At 37.1% G+C, this 13,379-nt stretch overlaps 1 protein-coding gene across 5 annotated transcripts in view; it reads right to left on the reverse strand.

The window, feature by feature from the left end:
• Positions 1-13,379, reverse strand: part of Brca2 (BRCA2 DNA repair associated) — a 68,036-nt gene that overhangs the window by 24,917 nt on the left and 29,740 nt on the right. For 4 of the 5 annotated variants that reach the window (XM_074043585.1, XM_074043583.1, XM_074043584.1 and 1 more), the window contains 5 exons: positions 8,511-8,938; positions 6,538-6,719; positions 4,489-4,673; positions 1,859-2,029; positions 929-1,283 (listed from right to left, as the gene is read on the reverse strand). In XM_074043585.1, coding sequence (XP_073899686.1) covers positions 929-1,283; positions 1,859-2,029; positions 4,489-4,673; positions 6,538-6,719; positions 8,511-8,938 — 1,321 coding nt within the window. The remainder of the gene's footprint in view (positions 1-928; positions 1,284-1,858; positions 2,030-4,488; positions 4,674-6,537; positions 6,720-8,510; positions 8,939-13,379) is intronic. The other variant, XM_074043586.1, reaches the window with a different exon arrangement.

Genomic DNA, 13,379 nt, shown 5'->3' on the forward strand with positions numbered 1-13,379 from the left:
CCTTCTAGAGCATGAACAGGTACCAGGGATTTTTTTTTTTTTTTTTGGGTCATAAGCCTTCTATTCCTTGAGTTTCCAAATTATGCACATGTAGTGGTTTGATAAAAACATAAGTAACAAACAAGAAAATGTAATTTTTTTTTTTCAACACAAGTCAAAAGCCTGTTTCAATAAATGCTTTCAGTAAAAAGTGACCTGAGATCTCAGTGGTAGAGCACTTACCTAGTATTCATAGGCTTGGATTCGACCTCCAGCAAAGAAAAAAAAAAAAAAAAAAAAAGCTACAGCATGGAGCTAATGCCAAATAAAATCTTTTTACCTCGAACATAATTTTTTTTGGCAGCACTGCTTGCTAAGCAGGCTCTCTACTACTCGAGCCACTTCACCAGCCCTAAACATACTTAATTTACAAAATGCTCTCCTCAGAAGTATCCAGAGTACAACAGAAGCAAATTCTGTACATTACCTCATAAGTGAATTGAATGTGCAATATTATCAGTAACAGCAATATTGTAGACCAATTAAAATGACAACTATATGACCCTGCCATATAGTTTCAAATCTATACAAGGATGGAAGTGTACTTTATTACTACATATGTGAGAAGCATTGACGTCTAATTCTCTAATCTCATTGGAATAGGAATCAAATCAAGTAATGAGGGGAGATGCAAAGGTATGAGAACAAGATGGCAGTAAGGGACACAGGTACCAAAACTCAATTCTGGTGTCAATTTAGTTTTGCTTTTTAATTGGAATTGCATTTAGCTCAAGAAATAATTCTGACTCTCCCCAAAGCAGCACAAATTGTCTGAAGAATCTGCCTCTTCCATTATCAGTACATTTTTAAGAAATGCAGCATCCTTAATGACATAAGTAAATATTTAACTGAATCAGTGAATGCAAGAGTATACATTAATTTAATTCACCTTCAACATAAGAGAATCTGGGGCTTCCAGAGGTGCACAGGGACCAGGAGAACCGACCAGTTCTGCTCCATGCATAATGATCTTCTTACCCACAGTCAGCCTCCCACTTTTTAACAAAGCTAAGAGTGGAGGGTCTAACAGGGCCTTGACAGCATACCATCCATCTGTAAGTTCAATTGTGGCCACATTTTTAGTGTCCACACCACTAGTTTGATTGCTACAAGCTTCAGATATACTTGTGCTCAATGAAATGATATCAGAAACACAGAGAACAAGTGTTTTTGCAGGTGTATCATCCATTTCCATTATCTTTTTTATAGCTGATCTTCTGCTTCTATCAATTTCCACATCATATCTAAAAAGGAAAAAAAAATGTCTATTTTAGGAATTGTACCTCTAGAATTTCATTATAAACAGTCACTGAATAAGTGAGAATAAAAATTAACTTATCAAAGAACTACTAAGATAATTTTATTTGCTAGAAATATACTGTTAAAATATGCATATACTGCAGGTAAAAATGCTTTATTAGCAATCTCCAAATAATGGATCAAATTAGGAATTCATATTGTTCTCATCTGCCAAGAGGTTAAACACAGAGTAAAGGAAGAGGAAAGCAAGAGGCATATGAATGTGTGATCTCTCTTAAGTAGGTGCTAGAAGATGACAAGAAAGCTCTACATGGACTGGCAGAACGGCTCAAGTGGTAGAGCACCTACCTAACCAAGCATGAGGCCTGTAGTTCAAACCCCAGTTACCACAAAAATAAGTAAAAATAAAAATAAGCAAAAGGAAAGCTCTACACAACATGAACATCAACGTCAGTTACAATTGGCTTATACACTGTCTTTGACAGGGAAGTTATAGGCTGCACAGGATCCTGAATCATATAGCAGTACACAAATACTGAAAGTAATGCTTTAAACTTGCCTGTATTTTAGTTGAAGAAGCACCCTTTCTGGGCTTAGGCATCTATTAGCAAATTCCTTAGGAAAAGCAAATTCCATAGCTGCCAGTTTCCATATAATCCATCTGTAGTGATTATAAACCCAAACTCTAGAAATAAGCTTTGGATCCACACCTGGAGTGTCACACAGAGCCCTGAACAAATAAACACAGAATAGTATAATAAAATACCACACAGGATGATATTGGATTCAACATCCATGACTATTCTCCGTACAAAAAACTATACTGTGCAAGATCATTCAATAAGTTTTTATAAATGAACATATTGTTAGAAGTGCTGTTCCCAAACATTGATCAAAGAAACACTTGGAGTCGCTCAGCAAGGCAAAAAGAAAAGTTTTACTTCTGCAGAAGGGTACAAAAACAGATCAGAGATTGATAGGCAGAACACACTGAGAGAGGCGTGAGCTCAGTTTTTATCTCTCTCTGTCCCTCACCCTGGTGGATGGGTTTGGGTTCACAATATTTGCGATTGGTTACTTAGAAAAGGGGGTAAGAGGGACCTTGAAGCAATGAGAACAAGAAAATTCTTTTGGGCAATATTTACCTTTAAGCCAGCAGTTTGAGATTAGGACATCTGGCGATAAACAGCTGTATTTGACTGCAAGATCTTGCAAGGTCAACATTTCACAAAGCACATAGGCAGCAATTTGGGGAGGTTAGCTGGCATCTACACAATGATATTTTTACATTAACTCCTTTGACAGAAAAGGCCTAACTTTAGTTGATTCTCACAATATGACTTGTAAGTAATATAACTTTAGAAAACTGTTTAACAGTGGGATGCCAGTGGGTCACGCCAGTAATCCTAGCTACTTAGGAAGCAGAGATCAAGATGATTGAGGTTTGAAGCCAGCCCCAGGCAATCAGTTTGCAAGACCCTATTTTGCAAAACCCCTTCACAAAAAACGACTGGCAGAGTGGCTCAAGTGGTAAGAGTACCTGCATAGCAAGTGTGAGGCCCAGAGTTCAAACCCCAGTGCTGCAAGAAAATAAAAATTTAACATGCAAAGTAGCATACTAAAAAAAAGACTACACTTAAAGCAATTGATACAATAATTTCAACTCAGATAAAGTTGTTTCTAGAAAATGATTCTTAATTTTAAATCATTGTATTTTAGATTACTTTTCTTATTAAAGAGTGTTTTTAGCCATCACACCTGTGGATACCCATAGCCCTGGTGCTCTCCTTGACATTGCTGCCTCTCCTCAACTCTCTAACCCCTCCTTTTTCATTCTCACTCTTAGCACTAAGACAACAAAGGTAATCAAAAGAACACTTACACAAGTTTCCCCCTTCACATCTACTATGACAGCACCTCCATCCTTGAATTTTGCCTTTCTTCCCTCACCATTTACACACTAGTTCTCATCCTATTCCCTAATCAAGGCCATCCATTCACCTAGCAAATACCTCTGCCCCCGCATCATCATTTTTTCCCATCTTCTGGACAGTATCTATCAACATAAAAAATAAGTTTTTTTCCCCCTACCTTAAAACGCAAAAACAAGCTCAAACTAATACTCTTTGATCCTATTTCTTCCTCGAGGTACTATCCCTTTCTTTGCTAGTTTGGATAATGATGTCTAGTGGGCCTCACTCTTGCCAAGGTGTTCTACCACTTCTGCCACTCTGCCAGCCCTTTTTATTCTGTGTTAGGTATTTTTGAGATGGGGTCTCAAGAACTATTTGCCCAGGCTGGCTTTGAACTGCAATCCTCCTGATCCCTGTCTCTGAGTAGTTATGAATACAGGCATGAGCCACTGGTACCTAGCAGGAAAAAGTGTTTTATCATGTTCACAATACTATTAATCTTGCAAAGATACAGAAATGTTTCAAAATAAAGGTGCTGGAGAAAGGATTACCATCTTTTGCTATTGACATGAGGTGATATATCCTTATAACAAAAATTTTAAATTTTTTAAAATTAAAAATTTAAGAAGTAGTAATGTAATTTCTAAACTGTTCATGTTTTAGAGCACTGAGATTTTCTAGTTATTTGGTATTACTGATATTTAAATATTTCTATTTAAGTTTTAGTGTTTGTAGTTTATATTTAGTAAATTTACAATGAAAAAGAATATGACATACTGTGGGGTGTCTGCCACAGCTAATTCAAATTAAATTTTTCCCATTAGCTTTTGTTTTGTAAAAATAGGGAAAATGGCCAACTTAAAAAAAAAATTCATATAATCCCAGAACAAACTACTTTTCAAAAGATTTCAACAGAATATATTTAAAAATTAGAGCTGGTCGCCAGTGGCTCATGCCTGTAATCCTAGCTACTCAGGAGGCAGAGATCAGGAGGATCGCGGTTTCAAGTGAACCTGGGCGAATAGTTCAAGGGACCCTATCCAAAAACTCTTCACAGAAACAGGGCTGGTGGAGTGGCTCAAGGTAAATGAAGGCCCTGAGTTCAAGCCCCAGTACCACAAAATTAATAGATAGATAAATAAATAAAATTAGATTTCTAGCCAACTTTTTAGTTTAAGAACCATAATGAAAGAAAAAAAAGAGAAGCAATTGTGAGTAGCAGAGGGATGACAGAATATGTAAGAATTAACAATAAATCTCCTTTTGCATACAGTACCTATAAAATTCTTCTTTTCCGGCCTTTCCATCGTTGGAGGGTATAAGCCATCCACCATCGGCCAACTGAATTCCCTTTCCACATAAATCTTCCTTACCAAAATAATCCTGAGTGTGAAACTGAAAAGACTCGGCATTTTTGCTGTTAATTTTTATGCAATGTTTAGAAACGCCATACATATAAAGCTGCACAAAATAATTAGAAAAATTTAATAAACAAGTCATATATAAAAGTCATAGCATAAAAACAATGATAACAAACCAAAACTGAATTTACTAAATTTTTTTCATTAAATACTAAAGTATTCACTATAAAAACATTTATTTAGGGAATACAGGCATGGCTCAAGAGGTAGAGCACCTGCTTTGCAAGCACAAAGCAATGAGCCTCAAACCCCAGTCCCACCAAAATAAAACAAAAAATATTTAACTGGACTTAGGGGCATAGCTCAATGATAGACTGTGTGCTTAGCATGTGCACATCCCCAGGTCCAATACCCAGCACCTTACACATACATACAAATATAAATAATTAAAAAAAATAACTTCTGAGAGCTGGGGGTATGGCTCAGGTAGTAGAATGCCTGCCTAGCAAGCACAAGGCCCTGAGTTCAAAAAAAAAAGAAAAACAATTTTCTAGTACAGAAGCTAAAAATTCTTCTTTTCTTTGTTGGGACTAGGGTTCGAACTCAGGGCTTTGTACTTGCAAAGCAGGCACTCTATTGCTTGAGCCATGCCTCCAATCCATTTTTGCTCTGGTTAGTTTGGAGACAGGGGGTCTCACAAACTATTTGCCCAGGGTGGCCTCAAATCATGATCCTCCCAATCTTAGCCTCTCAAGTAGCTAGGATTACAGGTGTGAGCCACTGGTGCCTGGCTAGAAGCTAAAGTGACCTATTCATTCAGGCTGTTGCACTCTTTTACTCCACTTGTGTATATTCCTCATGCTAAATCTACCACACAAAGTCACTGTGGGGATAAAAAAAAAATAATTTCTGAAATGTCTTAAGTTCAAAAGTGTAGAAAGGAAGGTTGGGCAGGGAGGCTTATACCTATATTCCCAGCTACTGGGGAGGTGCAAGACCCCATCTCAACCAGTAAAAAGCTGAGTGTGGTGGCATTAGCCCATCATTCCAGTTACATGGGAAGCATAAATAGGAGAATCTAAGTATAGGACAGCTGGGGTAAAGATAAGAGAACCTGTTCAAAAAATAAAACAAAATGGAATAGGGGCATGCCTCAAGTGGGAGAGGGCCTTCGTAGCAAGTGTGATACCGAGTTCAAACCCTAGTACCACCAAAAAAAAAAAAAAAAAAAAAAAGAACGGAGAGCATGCTGTATCAGAGTGCTGCCTTTCACCCACCTTGCCAAACCAACATGCCCTTTTCCTTTGTGCAGAACTTGAGATCCATGGTTTGGAATTGTGGCTTTCCCACTTCTAGTTAAGTGATATTGGACAGTTACTTAACTCTCACTATGCTTCTGTCCTCTCATTTGCAATATGATGTAAAAATAATGGTGCCTTTCTTCCGGAATGCTTCTAAGGATTAAGTGAGATATAACTGATGCATATAAAGTGCTAAGAAGAGTGCCATACAGGCAGAAAAGCCTTAATAATTGTTAGCTGTTAATATCATCACTATTATTTCCAACTTTCCATCATGAAAAATTCTACCTAGTTGGTAATGACTTAGCCAGAACTCTTCTAAAAACCTAAAAGCCTTTAGAAGGTTCAGGGCTATCAGTTACAGACTCTAAATTCAAGGTGATTATTTTCCTCTAATTCCTAGCTGAGAGCATTAGAGTAACAAAACAAGAAAAATCTGAAGGGGAGGAGAAGCAGCAGCTTTGAAGCACAGATTAGATTGGTAGAGCAACACAAGCTGGCAAAGCAGGGAGGTTGCCACTATGGGCTAAGAAGCATGATGATTTTGTTCATTCACACTGGCAGTAATTTGTTCAAGCTTCAAACAAGATAATTTGGAGACACTAGTTAATAACAAGTTCCTCTTTGCTACAAAAGATATTGATATTGTAGACAAAGGTATACCTGTTTGTGAGAACATGCAGAGGGAATTCGGCCTCCTACAGCTGCTTTCAGAGAGATTCGAGGCAGAGTGGATGTTTTTGCTAGATATAGACTGCCTGGCTGTGGATAGATCTGTTGCCTTTCTTTCTCTTTAATTCGAGCATCCTGTATATCTCTGGCATTTTGAAGGCTTGTAATTATATCTGTTAAAAAACAATTTACAACAAATAAAACTGAATGTAAGGGAGGAGGGTGAATGGAGGAGATGATAAGGGAATATGGTTGATGTGCTTCATGTACGTATATGAAATAAAACAATAAGACCTCTTGCAAGTACTTTAAGTGGAGTGGGGGAGGGAGCCAAGAGGGGAAGATGGTGGGGATGATCTAACTAATATACAATGTAATAAGCCTATTTGGAATTGTCACAATGAATCCCCCTAGACAATATTAGAATATATCCTAATAAAAATGGAAAACAAAACTGAATGTAAAATTTAAAAGCACAACCTGCTTTATAAAATTATATATATTAACTTGCTTTAATTTTATATGAAGAGAAAAAAATGAGGACCTGATCTCTTTTAAGTCTTCAGGAATGAAAAGTTTCAAGTTGTTTGAAGAATAAAAACATATGTATTACTTCGAGTAATTTTGGAAGAAAATTAGTATGATAAAAAATGTATTCCAGTAATAGTACTGATTGTGTCAAATAGCTTTTAAAATTTGTTTTAAGACAGGGTCTCGCCATGGAGCCTAGGCTAGCCTCGAGCTTATGCTTATGACCCTCCTGTCTTAGTTTTCCAAGTCCTGGGATTCTGCGTAGCTTTTATTTATTTATTTTTTTTGGTGGGACTGGGGTTTGAAATCAGGGATTTGCCCTTCTGAAGAAGGTGTTCTACTGCTTGAGCCACAAAGTCAGTCCATTTTGCTCTGGTTATTTTTTGGAGATGGAAGTTTCATGAATTATTTGTCCAGGCTGGCCTGGAACCTTAAGCCTCCTGATCTCAGCCTCCCAAGTAGCTGGGATTATAGGTGTGAGCCACTGGCGCCTGGGTTTTTTAATTTACTTTACTTATTTTTCTGGGTTGAATTTTTAAAAATTATTGTTGTACTGGGGGTACATTGTGACATTTACCAAAGTGGTTACCATTTTAATATAGTTGAATTCATTCCCTCCATCATTCTTCTTTATCTCTCATCCCATTCCTACAATAGTTTCAACAGGTCTCATTCTTCCATTTTCATACACGAATACATAATATTTCCACCATATTCACCTCCTACACCCTTTGCTTATATCCCTCTTCCACTGGTGCCAATACCCAGACAGGACCTGTTTTACCCTTCTGTTGTCTGTTTTTAAAAAAAGACATTTTTGCTTAAGATAGCTATACGGGTAGTTCACTGTGACATTTCCATGCATATATGTATTATAACCTGAATTGGTTCATCCCCCTCTATTTAAAAAAAACAAAACAAAACACAAGAAAGGGGTTGTGGGTGTAGCTCAGTGATAAAGAACTTGACTAGCATGTACAAAGCCCTGGGTTCGATCTCTAGCACCACAACAAACAAAAAACCAAAACAGACCAAAAAACAAAGTCTAAAAGCAGTTATCTTTGAAAGAAAACATCAGACTAACCTTTGCATTTAGAAAATGAAGTATTAAAAAAAAGTTTTAAAGCCGGGTGCTGGTGGCTCATGCCTGTAATTCTAGCTACTCAGGAGGCAGAGATCAAGATCTTGGCTTAAAGCCAGACCCAAGCAAATACTTCTTGAGACCTTATCTTGAAAAACTATCATGAAAAAGGGCTGGCAGAATGGCTATGCTTATCTTGCAAGCATAGGCCCTCAATTCAAACCCTAATGCCACCAAAAATAACATTTTGAAATTACTATCACAAAAGGGACAAAATGCTCAGGATGTCATTTAATAGGAGAAATCTCTAACTAAAAGTTAAAAATGTGGCACGTAAATTATCATACAATACCTAAAGTTTCTTCTTTACACTTTGTGAAAATTACAGTTGCTTTTTGATTGGAGCCATTTTTGTTAAACTGATGAATCTCACTGTCAATGTTGTTACTATCTCTGGAACCATATTCATCTATGTTTTTTTGTTTTTGTTTGTTCTTCTCCAAATTAACGTTCTTGCTAATACAATGTTCCTCCCCATGAAAATGTGATTTCGTTTTGAAAGGTGGGACAAAGACTTTGGTTGATCTGCCTGTAGTAATCAAGTGCCTCATCTTTTCATTTCTTGTAGCAGAAGCTTTATGAAGTGGCTGTCCTGAAACTAGTAAATTGCTTGAAGAGTTTTCCAAAATCAGGTGTTCATGAAGATGAGATTTAGACAGCAATTCTTGACCAGGTACAGTAAAATTTGGACTCCTGATTTCTTGCTGTTCTTTAGTTGTGCTACATTGAGGAGAGAATATTTAAGTCTGATTATTTTATCAGCAATGTGAACATGTTTGGAAACGTCTTTTTTTTTTTTTTGCAGACCCACAGATGCCAATTAGCAATCCTATTCTGATGATTGTTTTGTACTTATCATGGTTGCCATTGCAAAATAATATCATACTTTTCAAGACTGTAACTGCTTCTTATGCACTTACTCCCAGCCTCTGTTGACTTAGTACACATGATAGAAGGGAGTGTGGTCTGTCTCAGTGCATGTTTCCTCCAGTTCTATCACAGTATTCCCTACTCACCTCCTTTACTAGGGGAAAAATTGCCCATCCTCTTCGTATGGCTACCACTTTCTTTGAACTCCCGGCCCCACCTAGTAACGCAGTCTCCTTGTGAGCCTTACTTTTTTACCTATTATCCTACCTCTTTCCTTTTTTTTCCTTCTACCTGTTTTTACATTTTTAAGTACTCTCTTTCATTTACCTTCAACTCTTGCCTACCTTTAAAACACTTTTGTTCCTCAGACTTTATTTTCACCTCACTGTTACTGAAACTCCTTGGTCAACCTTCTTCAATAGGTAATCTCTACTAGCTATTTTCACTTCCTCATAGCCACACATTGTTTCTCATTGGGAGAAACTTTCCTTTCTCCCAGTATTCTATAGAAATTGTTCTCAAAAGTTGCTAATGATCTCCCACTATGGAAAATGAATATTTAGTTCTTTGCCATAACTACCTTCACACATACTCACTCTCGTCTCTCCTTAGCTTCTCAAGTTAGGTTGTTGATTCTGTCAATTTCCAACATTTACATTAAGACTAAGTACATTTTACAGATGACTGTGTTATATTACTGTAAAGGATACTAAGCATTAATATATAGCTTATTTCCTTTCTTTATAACTTATCTCTTGAGCTAATTTTTTAAATCTGTCAATATTATATGATCCTTAAGTGAGATATAACCAATGCATGGGAAATGCTAAAAAGATGCCTAGCATGTAGAAAAGCTTCATGAATGTTAGCTATAAATACCATCACTATTATTTTCAACTCTCCATTATGAAAAATTCTACCTAGATAGTAGTGGCTTAACCAGAATCCTCTTCTTAAAAAACCATAAAAGCCTTTAGAAAGTTCAGGGCTATCAGTTTCACACTTTAAATTCAAGGTGAATAATTTCCTTTATTTTAAATATGTATATACATATATATATGTATATACATATTTTCTCTTTTTCCTGAATAGTGCTTCTAAGTTGTTTCCATTAGCTTTTTTTTTTTTGGGGGGGCAGTATTTTTACTTTTCCTGGTATCTTTTAATCTATAATTTCTGTTCATATTTAAGAGCAGGAAACCAAAAAATTGGAAGTTGTTGATATAAAGATGTGACTTGCTGATTGTCAACTATACTGTAGACTAATTAATTGGAACTCCCCAGTAATGAAAGCTTAACTGCCAGCATTCTGGAAGCTGAGTGGGAGAGAAGGCTGGGTGGAGGGGGTGTTGTTCCTCAGCACTCAAAATGCACACATTTACTTATTCCCCTTGCCCTCGCTACATTACCTGCTGCCTTCCACTGTGTCTAGTGTGCTCACCAATGAAGAAGCCTCTAGAGCAGCCTCTCTGGAGAACAAACTTTCAGTGCTGTGAGAGTGGGTCAGAGGTTGATTCACAGGTTCATGGAAATGCTTCTTAAATCTATTTGCAATCTATCCTCTGATTTCTGCTCCCTCCTTCACCACCCAATTCTGGAGTTACATGAAGCTACCAATTCCTGACTTTTGAGACTTCTTCTTTCTTTTTTTGGAGGTACTAGGGTTTGAACTCAAAGAGTCTTGAGTGAGCTTGCTAGGCAGCTGAGCCACACTCCAGCTCTTTTTCATTTCAGTTATTTTTGGGGTAGGGTCTTACTTTTGCCTAGGGCTGGCATTGGACCATGATCCTCCTATCTCTAGCTTCACGAGTAAATGGAATCATAGAAATGTACCACCATGTCAGGCTTGTTTCTCGGGATGAAGTCTAACTTTTCTTACCTGGGTTGACCTCAAACTACAACCCTCTAGATTCCTGCATTTCCAGTAGCTGGGATTACAGAGTTGCAACCCTACACTTGGCCTTGAGACATTTTAAATGTAAAGTGGTTAGTGCTCTGTTGTAGCATTTATTCACTTTAAAGCAGTTTTCTGTATGCTGTGAAAAATCTAGTTACTGTGGTCTCCTTTTCAATTCTCCCTGTCTCTGGTGTTTGTGCATGTGCTCTTTTGTGCATGTGTAATTGATTCTTTACATTTGTGGATTTTGCAATCTCAGATTCAACCAAGCAGGATTGAAAATGTTTGTGGAAAAATAATTTCATTTGTACTGAACACATACAGACTTTTTTTTGCCATTACCACTCCCTAAACAGTGCATCATAAGAGCTATTTATATAGCACATGTATTGTACTGGGTATTACAAGTCATCCAGAGATGAGTTAAAGTATACAGAAGGACATGTGTAGGTTCTATGCAAATACTATGCCACTTTATGTAAGGGACGTGAGCATCTGTGGATTTTGCTATCTGTGTGTAGGGAACAGTATCCTAGAACCAAGCAGCTACAATACAGAAGGATGAATATAGATGAATATGCTCAATTCATCATCTTGACAAGAAGTTTCTTTTATTTATTTATTTAGTAGTACTGGGGATACAAGTGCTCTACAGGAAGACTGTTCACAGATTTAACACTCAGGGGTTGGGATACAACTCAGTGGCAGAGGGCTTGCCTAGCATGCCTGAGGCCTTCGGTTTGATCCCTAGCACCAGAAGAACAAACAAACAAACAAACAAAAATGTAAAACCAAATTCTGGCCAGGTGTGTTAGTGCACACCTGTGATCCCAGAATTCAGAAGGTTGAAGCAGACACTTGCTGCATAGGGAGTTTTAGGCCAGTCTGGCCTAGAGGGACCTTGTGTCAAAAAAAGAAAACATAGCCAGGTGCAGTGGTATGTGCCTATAATCCCAGCCTCCTGGAAAGTTAAGATAGGATGTTCCTGAGTTCGAGGCAACACAGCTAGACTCACCTCAAAAACACAAAACAAAAACTGATGCTGCTTTAATTTTACTTTGTAGACAATCTCTTCCAAGGCTCTCTCTGTTTTGTTGAAAGTGGTCTAGGTGCTTCTCTAGACTTCTATCACAGCTATTATTATGGGATCGCCCTTCAATATTATCCTGAAGGCTTCCTTTGCCTCTCTATGTTGAATTCCTATTTCCTAAGTACCACATCTTCATTCTCTTCAGTTTATGGTCTTATTTTGGTTAGTTTCCTGAGAAAAATTCATGGCAGATAAATCTTTTTGTATTTTGCATCTGAAAAATATCTACCTTCACTTTTTTTCTGGCAGTGAAACCCATGGCTTCAGTTAGGCATTCTAGGCAAGTGTGCTACCACTGACTACATCCCAGGCCTGTCTACCCTTACCCTTTCAAAGGATTTCCCCCCAAGTGGTACTAGGGTTTAAAGTCCAGGCCTCAAGTTTGTTAGGCAGTCACTCAACCACTTCAGCCATGCCTCTAGCCCAACTCCTACTCTTAAATGGTATTTTGTCAGTGAAGCATTCTAGGGTAGGTATCATTTACTTTCAGAATTCTGAAGGTAATGTTCTTTGTTAGACATTATAGAATCTATAATTTTCTATCATCGATGATGAGAGAATTCATACCACTCTGATACTTGAAGCCTTATTTGAAACCTGATTCTTTTTCCCTTTCAGAAAATTTAAGGTTACTCTTGCTCCTAGTATTCTAAAATTTTACAAGGATATGCCTTAAGATGGACTATTTTTATGCCTATGCTTAACTTAGTAGGCTCTTTAAATCAAGGAAATGCATGTGCTGTGGTACTGGTCACAAATCTTAAATTAATTCTTTAAAAATGTCTTTCTCTTCATTTCCCTTCTGTTCCTTCTTTCTTGAATTCTCAAGATTAATTATCTTTCATTTTCTTTTTTTTATCCTTTTTTTCTTTTTGTTCTACATTCTGGGAGCTTTTATGACTTATCTTCTATTACTTTGACTAAGTCAATTCATTTCTGCCATATTTTTTTTTTAATTTCAAAGAGCTCTTTCTATATAGTAACTTGGTCTTATTTTAAGGATACAATATCTTATCTGTGAATATTTAAGTTTTTTTGAAATATTCTTCTCATTGCATTATCTATTTCCTCTGTTTCTTTTTGTAGCTTGGTTTTCATTTTTCAATGTGGTTTCCTTCCAATGGCTAGTGATCCTTGGTTATCTGTTCTCATTTAAAAGAGTAATATTAACTGCTGACTGAAAGTTCCATGTGCTGACAGGGCTTGTAACAATCATTGGCTTTACTGTTTCATTACTGGCTATGCTGTTTCAATTGAGTACTAACAGCTGTTAATTTTCTACTGGGCTGGTCATATTTCCCACC

The sequence above is a fragment of the Castor canadensis genome, chromosome 10, assembly GCF_047511655.1.
Source record: "Castor canadensis chromosome 10, mCasCan1.hap1v2, whole genome shotgun sequence".
Taxonomy (NCBI): domain Eukaryota; kingdom Metazoa; phylum Chordata; class Mammalia; order Rodentia; family Castoridae; genus Castor; species Castor canadensis.